Raw genomic sequence first — 16,934 nt, forward strand, 5'->3', positions numbered from 1 at the left:
TGTCACAACTTCAGAGCGCACGGCTGGTGTCTATTCTTGTGAACAATCACACGTCAAAATGCATAAAAATGTCAAACAACAGAAAGGGATTTTAATTACCACCAAATTTATCTAATTTTGATACATTATGCATATTAAGTAACTTACAGAAACACAAGGCCATAAAATGCACATATATATTTATTTATTTATTATGAACCACTATTCATAAGAATTCAAACGTGGCCAATAGTTTGGACAGCTGAGTTTATAGCGAAGCAATTGCAAACATTCAAGATCGTACAAAAGAAAAACAAGAACACTTTTAATATATGGATAATACAGTTCGTAAGTATGTCAAATGATGATCATATACATTCTAAAACTCGGGATGGGACCAAACGTGTGGAAATTCAGAATAAGCAAGTCAACCTGGGTTTAAGCGATGCTAAAATAAAGACTTATCAGTATTTGGTAATTCTGTCATCTTCCGCTAGACTGTTTTATCTTAGCGTGACATCTAACACTATATTCTCGCACTCAGTATGCATACTGACCTAGTTCTATAATGATCCTCCATGAGATAAATGCTGACACTGTGATGTTGGAAATTAACAAATCCCTTTGACAATACATATGCAATCTGAAATCAATGTAACCGATAATAATGTGTATCTCTTCACGGGTAATTAATCGTCTAACGATACTGCATTGATCAGTGCATTCGACCCTTTTAAGTAAGCTCTTTCTAAAACATAAAAGATCTCACTTAAACAATTAAGCGAAGCCTTATATGTGTTCATTAGTTCCGGAAATTCCGCAGGCTGACGCTCCACCCGCCATGACGTCGGTACACATAGGGCTTCTGCTTGTAAGTGTATAGAAGCTTGCTAACAGCCACGCTTCACTATAAAGTCCTGTTCTACTAGAAGGTTACCGAAAAGGTCAATGTCTCCAAGTGCCTGGTCAATCTTGATCGGAGCGACAAAAATCAATTACACGCTCAAACTGTAGACAATCTGACATTTAAAAGTTGTTTGGAAATCTCGAAAATGTAGCCTCGTTTGTGGTGATTAAGTTACCTCTAACTGGATCCAATCACCCTTCATCATTAATCAGACCGATACATTTTTGAAGATTTAACAATATACCAACAGTAATTTCACGTCAAGTTGCCTGGATGAAAAAAAAAATAGAAACAAACACACATGCACATACATGTACTTCGATTTTATAATATTATATCGAGAGCCGGAACGATTATAAATGATCGCTGTACCAAACATATTGTGGGGTTTGCACATGGTATAAATAGTCTTGTCTACTTTGATTGGCTCGCTAGCATTATTTATACGCAGGGATTGGTTACCTGTTGTCGGTGATGTTACTATTCGTAGAGGTACCATTGGGGAATTTTTGCAAAGAGAATTTGATTGATAAAATCAGAGAGATCCGAATGTTTAAACAGGTTTTTTGAACATTGTTCTGCTATTGCACGACAAGATGATGGTATTCGTTATTTCGTCATGCGGAGAGAAAAGAATGCATCAGCTGTCCGTCATGTTCGAACTACAGTGGAACTTCGTTAACTCGAACTCGAAAAACTCGAATACCCCGCTTAACTCGAAGTACCTCGTCAGTCCCGGCCGAATTCTCTCTTTATCTTAGTAAAGAAAACTCGAAAACTCGAAAAACTCGGATAATACGAAGTGAAAATTTGGTCCCAACAATAAAAATCCTATTTGAAATGATCGAATAACTCGAAGTATAATTTTCGTGTCCAACAACGATCGGTGGTAAACGCCGATATTTTTTAACAGCTAACTTCCGTTTGCAATACGGAATATATCGGCACTACAAACCTACTTGCTATTTATTATAAGTGTTTCATAAATTCATTAAAGAAATTGTCGGTGGAATCTTATAAAAACAACTCTTGGTGATAAAGTACTGCTTTACTTACATCAGGTAATTTCCTAAGGCGGTCACCGATATTAGTACACACGATAGTCAACAACTCATCTACCCGCTCGCTCAAGCGGAACTAATCTCTGACACACCGCCACCGGTAGATCTACTCGGCTGATGTTTTTACAGGTGTAGAAATGAAACAGTCACCGGTGCCTACTAAATCTTTAAACTATTGAAACAATAGCGTAATTACTGCCGAGGTGTTCAGAGTACGACTGTAACGGTCAGCGCTGTCTATTAATCGGATATAATGCCAACTCAGTAACAGTAACATTTTATATGCACATGCGCAGCCCAACTTCCGGTGCACATGGAAATTACGTGGTTATCAATAAAACGTAAGTAGGCCTATCAAACAGCATTTTATATGTCCAATATAAGGTAATGGTTCTGTTACGTTTTACATACGATCTGTGTTAAACTTAAACGGTTATTTGATTTGACATGAATAAATTGTTATTCTGTCGAATTCCGTTTTATCGTTATTCCTTTTGCAAACATGACTTGCACATCAGAAGATCGTTATTGAAGTGACTAAGTGAAAGGAACTTTATTGTGACTGTGTATCGACAAAACTACACCAAAGTACAAGTGACAGAACGAAACATTACATATATATTTACATGTATTGACCAGTCTTCACACTAAACTGATGAGCGACAGAGCGGAGTTATAATGATTATATAATTTTTGCCTCCACTGTAATAAAACTCTCTTCAAATTTATGACAAGTGCTTATCCTCCTCCCTTTTACAAATCAATTTGTTATTTGACATGTTACCTCCATGTTGTAGAGCTCTGTTTGCTGCATTGACTCATTCTAAACGCGTGTACCAAATAAAAACCAGCAAGACAAATGTGTGGCGATAAATTGGCTCACTTTTTTAGGAGTGGCCGCAATTATTTTATTTTATTTTCATTCTTTTATGTTGATAATGATAATTGAAAAGATTTTGATTATTAATAGTATTTCTTTGAATTCTTTGTATGAATAACACCTTATACAGCAAAGGTGAGCGGAAGATAGATTAGTCCGCTTTACAAACGCTACAATGCACCATAACATAATGGCAAAATAGCACACATACAAAACATTTCTCACATACAAAACATTTCTCACATACAAATATTGCTCACATACAAAATATTGCTCACATACAAAACATTATACAGATAAATCTAACATGTACATGCAATAAAATATGGGAGGGATGGGAGGGTAAGCAGTAGATTTGTGAAATTCGTTGACAAGATTTTGTTTCTTCCAAATTAAAATGGCGACTGTCCGAAATTTTTTTTCTCAGTGCTGGGATGCCCAGTTAGAATTGACCAATGAGAGATGACCTTTGCTCTATGACCCCGGATGTGACGCTTACCATATAAGGGTCACGGGGCGTGGTTTATCGTTATCGAACTATTGGTAATAAAATTCTGCCAGTTAGTGCAAAAACATGTTTGTTTGTTACAAACTATCATTTTTGCCTCCACTGTAATAAAACTCTCTTCAAATTTATGACAAGTGCTTATCCTCCTCCCTTTTACAAATCAATTTGTTATTTGACATGTTACCTCCATGTTGTAGAGCTCTGTTTGCTGCATTGACTCATTCTAAACGCGTGTACCAAATAAAAACCAGCAAGACAAATGTGTGGCGATAAATTGGCTCACTTTTTTAGGAGTGGCCGCAATTATTTTATTTAATTTTCATTCTTTTATGTTGATAATGATAATTGAAAAGATTTTGATTATTAATAGTATTTCTTTGAATTCTTTGTATGAATAACACCTTATACAGCAAAGGTGAGCGGAAGATAGATTAGTCCGCCAAAATGACAATATATAAATGATATATATTGTCATCCGCCACCCGAATGTTGACAAATATTGACCAAACTTTTCACCAAAAATGACAACTCGCTTAATTCGAACACTCGGATAACTCGAAGTTTCTTCGTGGTCCCGTCGACTTCGAGTTAACGAAGTTCCACTGTATTTTGTATTCGCTTCCCCTGCCAGTTTAACGTCCTGCTAAACATGTTTAGTGACCTTTGAGAAAGTACAGAGACCCCGTCAAATTATCGATAGCCTGTCCGTACACAAAGCCTCAATGATCCAGGCACTCGGCTCTTTTTTGAAAGTTTCCAACAAGGGAATAAATGATATTGATATCAGCAACATTCTTCAACACAATAAGTCTGAACAAGCTTATATAAACTGTACCGCCATGGGTTCGACACACGAGTACCTCTGTCATTTATTACAGTAATTCTAAACTCTTTGCTTCCTTACATTTTGATTAAAACAACAGCTGCGACAGCTGAATGTTGGCGTCCTTCCATTTACTCCTGCAGAAGAGGAATTTATGGAATTTGGATTTTGAAAAACTGATGGGGTGACAAACTTTGTAACATTGGTCGCAATCTTGAGGCGACATGTTTGCCACTGCTGAAGTGAGCATGTGTTTTTACGGACAAATGACCCATACAGATTATGATGTAATTCTGTAATGTTGGATGGTTGATTGTAGTTGCCATATAACAAACCTCTGGAAAGGTCGGTAACAAAGCTGGTCATTCAAGTGAACTTTGTAGTTTTTGTATGGCCCGAAATATTTTGATTAATCTTGAAATCCTACTCTTCCCCAAACAAAACAAAGGCGAACGATGTATTAAACTATTTTCTTTTGAAATTCAATGTTTCATCAATTTCACAGGATTACAAACAAATTGAATAACAGCTAAGAGTAACTTTTCTACAATCCTGTCAGAAGTATAGGACAATAATTTTCCAAAGAAGCGATTTTGATAACAACAGCGTGTCGCCCAAAGACATCCCAGATCTTCCAACAGTTCATGGGAGCAAACTGTGCCCCTCTCTTGGCCGACTTGATTTTGTTTTTAAGTAACAACACTTGCATTAACCAAGTCTATCGGATATACCATGTAGAACTTGAAATCAAGTACAAACTCTACAACGTCAGCCGCTTACCTTATCTTATGTCTACTCGGTGTTCAATGGCCTGTTCCCATTATCACGATTGTCGTATCTGATGTCGACGGCTGTCGGAGAAAATTAACAAAACAAGGTTTCGAGAAATACAGGTTGATGGACGACATCATGTTCTCACTTTACAAGTATTATAATACGATATGAAGCTTGCTGGTTTCCCTAGTGGTTCCGTTGTCACCCTCTAGTTCTAATTTTGAGAATGTGATTTCACCCAGATTTGACCTAGATTGATTCGTATGTAAACGACGCTTTCTCTCCCGGAGCACCAGGTCATGTTCTCCATGTGTTCGATCGTTTTGTGTCATGAAATATATGACGAGTGTAGCATCGAAAGTAGAATCTATTTAAATACTAATTTTTAACCAATTAATTATCTAACGTGTTCTTCCTATGTGTGTTCATCGATTCTGAACACGACACACGTATGTCCTTTGCGTTTCTTGGGCAATCTTAGAGTTTGTTTGGAACGCCAAACATCCAACGTACTGTTAAGGGATGTGTGCATGCTGAAATATTTTGCAAGAATATCATTCTATTTCGACCTCTCACGTTCATAATGATCATCAAGATATCATACGATTGGTGGCCACGAATTGAGCAAGATCGCAACGCTTAAATCTCTCATTTGATCCAGGGAAACCAAAAAGGCACCTGGCAGAAACGTGGTGACATCGTAATGAAACTCGGAAGAAATCGTGTTCCGAATTCACCCACATACCCTACGCTAGTGTATCAAGGTCTGCCGTGCATTGTTAAGGTCTGTTTAGTTCTAGTACACCGATTACCACGTTCTTCACGCTCTCCTAAGATTTGGCATCGAATCGGGATAATCGTGACAATATTTTGGACAATAAAATGTATTGTCACGGTCCTTATGCGAAATAACCACGTTAGCAGTCAACAGTATCTGTAGGAACAGTAACGACGTCAGTCGACAGCAGCTGTAACGAACAGTAGCGTTAGCACACGATAGCAGCTGTAACGAACAGTAGTGTTAGCACTCGATAGCAGCTGTAACGAACAGTAGTGTTAGCACTCGACAGCAGCTGTAACGAACAGTAGTGTTAGCACTCGACAGCAGCTGTAACGAACAGTAGTGTTAGCACTCGACAGCAGCTGTAACGAACAGTAGTGTTAGCACTCGACAGTAGCTGTGTGAACTACAAGGTTTTGTAGTCACTTGTAGAAATGTTGTGTATGGTGTAAGAGAGGAAGACGGAGTCCAAGTAGTTGTATCTTGGTTTATTCACGTGTGTAGAACTGCTCAGTCCAGTCCTTGGAAACCGACTAAATGGTACAATAATATCTAATCTTATATAGTCCTAGGTAGTCCTAGGGGTGAGTATGATTGATTGATACATGATAATACAGAAGACGTCTGTCATATAGCCTGAGACAATATTAGATAACCATGTACAACATGTTCTGTTAATATCAGATCAACTACGTCAACAGGTAAACAGAGTTGGTGCCAAAGGGCAAATATGTGTAATATAGACAGACCTAGGAACAGTTTTGGATATAAAATCTTATATATATTTTTAACTAAATTTTAAGATAATTTATTATATTTCATTCGTCCCTTTGTCAAAAATGATTTCAAATTAGATATAATTTCGACATCATATAAGTAGATTTTAAAATAATTAATTGTTTATTTTATTTCATTCGTCCCTTTGTCAAAAAATGATTTCAAATTAGATATAATTTCGACATCATATAAGTAGATTTTAAAATAATTTATTATATTTCAGCTGTAACGAACAGTAGCGTTAGCACACGACAGCAGCTGTAACAAACAGTAGTGTTAGCACTCGACAGCAGCTGTAACGAACAGTAGTGTTAGCACTCGACAGCAGCTGTAACGAACAGTAGTGTTAGCACTCGACAGTAGCTGTAACGAACAGTAGTGTTAGCACTCGACAGTAGCTGCAACGAACAGTAGTGTTAGCACTCGACAGCAGCTGTAACGAACAGTAGTGTTAGCACTCGACAGTAGCTGTAACGAACAGTAGTGTTAGCACTTGACAGTAGCTGTAACGAACAGTAGTGTTAGCACACGATAGCTGTAACAAACAGTAGTGTTAGCACTCGACAGTAGCTGTAACAAACAGTAGTGTTAGCACTCGACAGTAGCTGTAACGAACAGTAGTGTTAGCACTCGACAGCAGCTGTAACGAACAGTAGTGTTAGCACTCGACAGTAGCTGTAACGAACAATAGTGTTAGCACTCGACAGTAGCTGTAACGAACAGTAGTGTTAGCACTCGACAGCTGTAACAAACGGTAGTGTTAGCACTCTACAGTAGCTGTACCAACAGTAGTGTTAGCACTCGACAGCAGCTGTAACGAACAGTAGTGTTAGCACTCGACAGCAGCTGTAACGAACAGTAGTGTTAGCGCAGACAGCAGCTGTAACTAACAGTAATGTTAGCACACGACAGCAGCTGTAACTAACAGTAGTGTTAGCACACGGCAATAGCTGTAACTAACAATAGTGTTAGCACTCGACAGCAGCTGTAACTAACAGTAGTGTTAGCACACGACAGTAGCTGTAACTAACAGTAGTGTTAGCACTCGACAGCAGCTGTAACTAACAGTAGTGCTAGCACACGACAGTAGCTGTAACGAACAGTAGTGTTAGCACTCGACAGTAGCTGTAACGAACAGTAGTGTTAGCACTCGACAGTAGCTGTAACGAACAGCAGTGTTAGCACTCGACAGCAGCTGTAACGAACAGTAGTGTTAGCACACGAAAGTAGCTGTAACGAACAGTAGTGTTAGCACTTGACAGCAGCTGTAACGAACAGTAGTGTTAGCACTCGACAGTAGCTGTAACGAACAGTAGTGTTAGCACTTGACAGCAGCTGTAACGAACAGTTGTGTTAGCACTTGACAGCAGCTGTAACGAACAGTAGTGTTAGCACTTGACAGTAGCTGTAGCAACAGTAGTGTTAGCACTCGACAGTAGCTGTAACGAACAGTAGTGTTAGCACTCGACAGTAGCTGTAACGAACAGTAGCGTTAGCACTCGACAGTAGCTGTAACGAACAGTAGCGTTAGCACTCGATAGCAGCTGTAACGAACAGTAGTGTTAGCACTCGACAGTAGTTGTAGCAACAGTAGCGTTAGCACTCGACAGTAGCTGTAACGAACAGTAGCGTTAGCACTCGATAGCAGCTGTAACGAACAGTAGCGTTAGCACTCGATAGCAGCTGTAACGAACAGTAGTGTTAGCACTCGACAGTAGTTGTAGCAACAGTAGTGTTAGCACTCGACAGTAGCTGTAACGAACAGTAGCGTTAGCACTCGACAGTAGCTGTAGCAACAGTAGTGTTAGCACTCGACAGTAGTTGTAGCAACAGTAGTGTTAGCACTCGACAGTAGCTGTAACGAACAGTAGTGTTAGCACTCGACAGTAGCTGTAACGAACAGTAGTGTTAGCACTCGACAGTAGCTGTAACGAACAGTAGTGTTAGCACTCGATAGCAGCTGTAACGAACAGTAGTGTTAGCACTCGACAGTAGCTGTAGCAACAGTAGTGTTAGCACTCGACAGTAGCTGTAGCAACAGTAGCGTTAGCACTCGACAGTAGCTGTAACGAACAGTAGTGTTAGCACTCGACAGCTGTAACAAACGGTAGTGTTAGCACTCTACAGTAGCTGTACCAACAGTAGTGTTAGCACTCGACAGCAGCTGTAACGAACAGTAGTGTTAGCACTCGACAGCAGCTGTAACGAACAGTAGTGTTAGCGCAGACAGCAGCTGTAACTAACAGTAATGTTAGCACACGACAGCAGCTGTAACTAACAGTAGTGTTAGCACACGGCAATAGCTGTAACTAACAATAGTGTTAGCACTCGACAGCAGCTGTAACTAACAGTAGTGTTAGCACACGACAGTAGCTGTAACTAACAGTAGTGTTAGCACTCGACAGCAGCTGTAACTAACAGTAGTGCTAGCACACGACAGTAGCTGTAACGAACAGTAGTGTTAGCACTCGACAGTAGCTGTAACGAACAGTAGTGTTAGCACTCGACAGTAGCTGTAACGAACAGCAGTGTTAGCACTCGACAGCAGCTGTAACGAACAGTAGTGTTAGCACACGAAAGTAGCTGTAACGAACAGTAGTGTTAGCACTTGACAGCAGCTGTAACGAACAGTAGTGTTAGCACTCGACAGTAGCTGTAACGAACAGTTGTGTTAGCACTTGACAGCAGCTGTAACGAACAGTAGTGTTAGCACTTGACAGTAGCTGTAGCAACAGTAGTGTTAGCACTCGACAGTAGCTGTAACGAACAGTAGTGTTAGCACTCGACAGTAGCTGTAACGAACAGTAGCGTTAGCACTCGACAGTAGCTGTAACGAACAGTAGCGTTAGCACTCGATAGCAGCTGTAACGAACAGTAGTGTTAGCACTCGACAGTAGTTGTAGCAACAGTAGCGTTAGCACTCGACAGTAGCTGTAACGAACAGTAGCGTTAGCACTCGATAGCAGCTGTAACGAACAGTAGCGTTAGCACTCGATAGCAGCTGTAACGAACAGTAGTGTTAGCACTCGACAGTAGTTGTAGCAACAGTAGTGTTAGCACTCGACAGTAGCTGTAACGAACAGTAGCGTTAGCACTCGACAGTAGCTGTAGCAACAGTAGTGTTAGCACTCGACAGTAGTTGTAGCAACAGTAGTGTTAGCACTCGACAGTAGCTGTAACGAACAGTAGTGTTAGCACTCGACAGTAGCTGTAACGAACAGTAGTGTTAGCACTCGACAGTAGCTGTAACGAACAGTAGTGTTAGCACTCGATAGCAGCTGTAACGAACAGTAGTGTTAGCACTCGACAGTAGCTGTAGCAACAGTAGTGTTAGCACTCGACAGTAGCTGTAGCAACAGTAGCGTTAGCACTCGACAGTAGCTGTAACGAACAGTAGTGTTAGCACTCGACAGCAGCTGTAACGAACAGTAGTGTTAGCGCAGACAGCAGCTGTAACTAACAGTAATGTTAGCACACGACAGCAGCTGTAACTAACAGTAGTGTTAGCACACGGCAATAGCTGTAACTAACAATAGTGTTAGCACTCGACAGCAGCTGTAACTAACAGTAGTGTTAGCACACGACAGTAGCTGTAACTAACAGTAGTGTTAGCACTCGACAGCAGCTGTAACTAACAGTAGTGTTAGCACACGACAGTAGCTGTAACGAACAGTAGTGTTAGCACTCGACAGTAGCTGTAACGAACAGTAGTGTTAGCACTCGACAGTAGCTGTAACGAACAGCAGTGTTAGCACTCGACAGCAGCTGTAACGAACAGTAGTGTTAGCACACGAAAGTAGCTGTAACGAACAGTAGTGTTAGCACTTGACAGCAGCTGTAACGAACAGTAGTGTTAGCACTCGACAGTAGCTGTAACGAACAGTAGTGTTAGCACTTGACAGCAGCTGTAACGAACAGTAGTGTTAGCACTCGACAGTAGCTGTAGCAACAGTAGTGTTAGCACTCGACAGTAGCTGTAACGAACAGTAGTGTTAGCACTCGACAGTAGCTGTAACGAACAGTAGCGTTAGCACTCGACAGTAGCTGTAACGAACAGTAGCGTTAGCACTCGACAGCAGCTGTAACGAACAGTAGTGTTAGCACTCGACAGTAGTTGTAGCAACAGTAGTGTTAGCACTCGACAGTAGCTGTAACGAACAGTAGCGTTAGCACTCGACAGCAGCTGTAACGAACAGTAGTGTTAGCACTCGACAGTAGTTGTAGCAACAGTAGTGTTAGCACTCGACAGTAGCTGTAACGAACAGTAGCGTTAGCACTCGATAGCAGCTGTAACGAACAGTAGTGTTAGCACTCGACAGTAGCTGTAACGAACAGTAGCGTTAGCACTCGATAGCAGCTGTAACGAACAGTAGTGTTAGCACTCGACAGTAGCTGTAACGAACAGTAGCGTTAGCACTCGATAGCAGCTGTAACGAACAGTAGTGTTAGCACTCGACAGTAGCTGTAGCAACAGTAGTGTTAGCACTCGACAGTAGCTGTAACGAACAGTAGCGTTAGCACTCGATAGCAGCTGTAACGAACATGTACAGTAGCGTTAGCACTCGACAGTAGTTGTAGCAACAGTAGCGTCAGCAGTTGGCAGCAGACATCGCAACAGAAGCGTTAGCCATTGACTGTAGCTTGACTTTTGCTGTTGTTGGATAGACATAGAAAGGTATTGGTTAGTGTATAATGTTTGAATTTTTACATAATTTAGTCTGAATAAGTCTGAAAACATACATAAAATGTAGGTTTCGGCGTAAAATGTTCTGTTTACAGAAAACTTTATTCTAAGGATGTAGAATAAAGAGACTATGAACAGGATATGTGTATAGAAAACACCAAGTCTGGAATATAAATACGTTTTAGTGCGTTTTGTATTTGAATATGAATAATACTGCTGATTTCCATAATATTATTAAATAGTGACAGACATCATCAGTTATTATCGTTTTATTTGGGATAAGTTTTTATTTTCTTTATAAAATTTACATAATTACAAAATATTTATTTCTTATTCGCAGAAATATATAGCATATTTACATGATTTACTGAATGTGCATTTGTATACATTGTATATATATATATCATATAATATGTAATATTGCGATTGTTACGAGGGTCCTTGCTATGACACTGCACAGCTGTTTCTCTTTGGAGCCTTGGGTGTTTCGAAAACGTGATGAATTGTCGGTAAAGGCGCCGAAAGAAGTCGTTTTCGTTTTGTTCTCTGCCCTTCTGGTATCGTAAGGCAAGGAATATCACTGAGTCTTAACATTTCCGCGAAAATTTGCGGGATGTTTATATTTTGTTTGGCTGAAGCCTCAACATAACCACAGCCCCATTCCACACATGCTATAGTTTCGGCAGTCTCCTGTTCCATAATCCTGGTCTGCTCGTTCACATCCGCTTTGTTTCCCACTATCACAATAGGCACATTGACATCGTTTCTCTCCTCTATGATCTGTTCACGAAGCACTTTTACCTCCTCGAAAGAGGCATCGTTGTCTACAGAATACACTAGAATGAACGCGTCGCTAGTTGCTATTGCCAGTTTGCGCATGGCCGGGAACTCGTGAGTCCCAGCAGTGTCTAAAATGTCCAGGATTACTTTACTTCCGTTTATGTCAACAACTTTCCGGTGGAGATCTTCAACTGTTTCGTGATAATCTGAAGAAAATGTGTCATACAGGAACTGGGAAATAATTGCCGACTTTCCGACGCACGATGCCCCCATGACCGACAAACGACAATGGCGTTCCTCTTCACTCTTTTTCCCGCCAATTTGAATACTATGGAGTCGCTTGGAAAGCATGGTATCGTCGCCTGGCATCATTAGCGCAGGAAACTGAAAACATTAACAAGATAGCACATGAGTCGAGAACAGCAAACAGACGGCTTGATCTTATAAAATAATTACTGCCTTTGAAACTGAAGACAATGCTGACTCATCCCCTACCGGTAAGTCCATCACGGACAAACTCCAGAGAAAACCTTAATCGATTAAACTCTAACAAAGGCCTCTTTCAACACACGAATTGATACTCAAGATGGCATAAATATTGGACACATTAAATCGTTCAGCACGCACGCGTTTAAGGCACACTCTCCCGCTGACAATATATATATCTAAACACCAGTACAACACTCGTCACCGTGGCAATAGACATCGGTAATATATCTAAACACGTGTACAACACTCGTCACCCTGACATCAATTACAGGTAATATATCTAAACACATGTACAACACTCGTCACCGTGGCAACAGACATCGGTAATATATCTAAACACGTGTACAACACCCGCCACCTTGACAACAATAACCAGTAATATATCTAAACACGTGTACAACACTCGCCACCTTGACAACAATCACCAGTAATATATCTAAACACGTGTACAACACTCGTCACCCTGACAACAATTACAGGTAATATATCTAAACACGTGTACAACACTCGCCACCTTGACAACAATCACCAGTAATATATCTAAACACGTGTACAACACTCGCCACCTTGACAACAATCACCAGTAATATATCTAAACACGTGTACAACACTCGCCACCTTGACAACAATCACCAGTAATATATCTAAACACGTGTACGACACTCGTCACCCTGACAACAATTACAGGTAATATATCTAAACACGTTTACAACACTCGCCACCTTGACAACAATCACAAGTAATATATCTAAACACGTGTACAACACTCGTCACCCTGACAACAATCACCAGTAATATATCTAAACACGTGTACAACAATCGCCACCTTGACAACAATCACCAGTAATATATCTAAACACGTGTACAACACTCGCAACCTTGACAACAATCACCAGTAATATATCTAAACACGTGTACAACACTCGCCACCTTGACAACAATCACCAGTAATATATCTAAACACGTGTACAACACTCGCCACCTTGACAACAATAACCAGTAATATATCTAAACACGTGTACAACACTCGCCACCTTGACAACAATCACAAGAAATATATCTAAACACGTGTACAACACTCGCCACCTTGACAACAATCACCAGTAATATATCTAAACACGTGTACAACACTCGCCACACTGGCAACAATTACAGGTAATATATTTTAACACGTGTACAACAGTCGAAACCCTGACAACAATAACAAGTAATATATCTAAACACCTGTACAACACTCGTCACCGTGGCAACAGACATCGGTATAAATATATCTAAACACGTGTACAACACTCGTCACCCTGACAACAATCACCAGTAATATATCTAAACACGTGTACAACAATCGTCACCTTGACAACAATCACCAGTAATATATCTAAACACGTGTACAACACTCGCCACCTTGACAACAATCACCAGTAATATATCTAAACACGTGTACAACACTCGCCACCTTGACAACAATCACCAGTAATATATCTAAACACGTGTACAACACTCGCCACCTTGACAACAATAACCAGCAAACCTAAACACGTGTACAACACTCGTCACCCATACAACAATTACAGGTAATATATCTAAACACGTGTACAACACTCGCCACCTTGACAACAATCACCAGTAATATATCTAAACACGTGTACAACACTCGTCACCGTGGCAACAGACATCGGTATAAATATATCTAAACACGTGTACAACACTCGTCACCCTGACAACAATTACAGGTAATATATCTTAACACGTATACATCACTCGCCACCTTGACAACAATCACCAGTAATATATCTTAACACGTGTACAACACTCGCCACCTTGACAACAATCACCAGTAATATATATAAACACGTGTACAACACTCGTCACCGTGGCAACAGACATCGGTATAAATATATCTAAACACGTGTACAACACTCGTCACGCTGACAACAATCACCAGTAATATATCTAAACACGTGTACAACAATCGCCACCTTGACAACAATCACCAGTAATATATCTAAACACGTGTACAACACTCGCCACCTTGACAACAATCACCAGTAATATATCTAAACACGTGTACAACACTCGCCACCTTGACAACAATCACCAGTAACATATCTAAACACGTGTACAACACTCGCCACCTTGACAACAATCACCAGAAATATATCTAAACACGTGTACAACACTCGCCACCTTGACAACAATCACCAGTAATATATCTAAACACGTGTACAACACTCGCCACACTGGCAACAATTACAGGTAATATATTTTAACACGTGTACAACAGTCGACACCCTGACAACAATAACCAGTAATATATCTAAACACCTGTACAACACTCGTCACCGTGGCAACAGACATCGGTATAAATATATCTAAACACGTGTACAACACTCGTCACCCTGACAACAATCACCAGTCATATATCTAAACACGTGTACAACAATCGCCACCTTGACAACAATCACCAGTAATATATCTAAACACGTGTACAACACTCGCCACCTTGACAACAATCACCAGTAATATATCTAAACACGTGTACAACACTCGCCACCTTGACAACAATAACCAGCAATATATCTAAACACGTGTACAACACTCGTCACCCTGACAAAAATTACAGGTAATATATCTAAACACGTGTACAACACTCGCCACCTTGACAACAATCACCAGTAATATATCTAAACACGTGTACAACACTCGTCACCGTGGCAACAGACATCGGTATAAATATATCTAAACACGTGTACAACACTCGTCACCCTGACAACAATTACAGGTAATATATCTAAACACGTGTACAACACTCGCCACCTTGAAAACAATCACCAGTAATATATCTAAACACGTGTACAACACTCGTCACCGTGGCAACAGACATCGGTATAAATATATCTAAACACGTGTACAACACTCGTCACCCTGACAACAATTACCAGTAATATATCTAAACACGTGTACAACACTCGTCACCGTGGCAACAGACATCGGTATAAATATATCTAAACACGTGTACAACACTCGTCACCCTGACAACAATTACAGGTAATATATTTTAACACGTGTACAACAGTCGACACCCTGACAACAATAACCAGTAATATATCTAAACACCTGTACAACACTCGTCACCGTGGCAACAGACATCGGTATAAATATATCTAAACACGTGTACAACACTCGTCATCCTGACAACAATTACAGGTAATATATCTAAACACGTGTACAACACTCGCCACCCTGACAACAATCACCAGTAATATATCTTAATATATACAATATCATATAAGCACGTGATACTCTGAATAATGCTAAGGGTCACTTTCATATTAGATAATATTCTACTTCAAAATTCTGTATTTCAAAAGTTTTGATATTTTATGTTTAAACCTCCACACGTTAGCACTACGATACATTATAAGGTAGACAAACTTCAAACAACATGAAATACTTATCAGTACATTATCTATACTTACACGTCCATAACTGACAATTCTACTAAAGCGAATTACAGAGAGCGATATGTCACTTGACTACTTACTGTGAGCTGCAGTGAGGGGCTGTCGATGAGTGTAACTCGGTTCATTTACTGACATTCAGTCTGACAACATAACACCATATACCTAAAGAGTATGCAGCACTGTCTCGCGTGACGCATGCTAATATGGATGTGTGCGATAATAGGCCACGCCCTCCCGAATGACTGACAGCAGGCGTCGCGCGACCTCTCACGCTGGAAAGTCTATAATCCCCTTTCGCTGCTATATATATATATATATATATATATATTTCAATAAATAATCTGACATTCTCCTCCTGGCGAAGTTATGGACTGTCTGTAGGTCTGATATGTGAACTTTCTGTACCCAGAGTGCGTATTGAATGATTACTGGTCACTCCTGTGACCGGTTTGTAACAAACACGAGATATCGTTATATGTGTTCAAGTTAACTTTGTAAGTGTATATCACAATGGAGTCCCAACAACATTTTTATACAGCATACATAGGTAATTGACTAGTTCTAAAACAGACGAATGAGCAACAGACTCACAAACAACATTTGTGTCATGCAAAAAAGCAGAAAGTGGACTAACTCTGATTATTGAGAGGTTTGAAATGACAAGCAATGTTCAGTAAGAGGTCGCCCAATGAAAGAATTTTAAAGAATATGGAACAATCCGAAAATATTGTAGTAACACCGAATGTAAACACTTCATAAAATAGAATGGATAAGCATTGGGAGAACAAAGAACTCCATTATAATTATAGATAAGTAAATGATCCAAACGACGTCATTTTCATCTATTATTATATATTCAATTGTTATGATTTGAGTCCAGTGGAGAGGATATTTACAGATCCTGTATCGAGAAAATAACTTCACTACTACCTTATGAATCCCCAGGACTCCAATATAATGTCTTGGTGTTATGGGTTGGGTCCACACATACTTAACGTCATTTTATATCGTACGCTACGACTTTATATCA

At 40.0% G+C, this 16,934-nt stretch overlaps 1 protein-coding gene across 1 annotated transcript; it reads right to left on the reverse strand.

The window, feature by feature from the left end:
- Positions 1 to 11,416: 11,416 nt before the first annotated feature.
- On the reverse strand, positions 11,417 to 16,118 carry LOC117325916 (ras-related protein Rap-2a-like). Its single transcript, XM_033882430.1, has 2 exons — positions 15,985 to 16,118; positions 11,417 to 12,338 (listed from the first exon to the last, which is right to left on the reverse strand). The coding sequence occupies exons 1-2, from the start codon at positions 16,027 to 16,029 to the stop codon at positions 11,619 to 11,621; spliced, it is 765 nt and encodes a 254-aa protein (XP_033738321.1). The 5' UTR covers positions 16,030 to 16,118; the 3' UTR covers positions 11,417 to 11,618.
- Between the last annotated feature and the right edge of the window lie 816 nt (positions 16,119 to 16,934).

Source organism: Pecten maximus, chromosome 1 (genome assembly GCF_902652985.1).
Source record: "Pecten maximus chromosome 1, xPecMax1.1, whole genome shotgun sequence".
Lineage (NCBI taxonomy): Eukaryota > Metazoa > Mollusca > Bivalvia > Pectinida > Pectinidae > Pecten > Pecten maximus.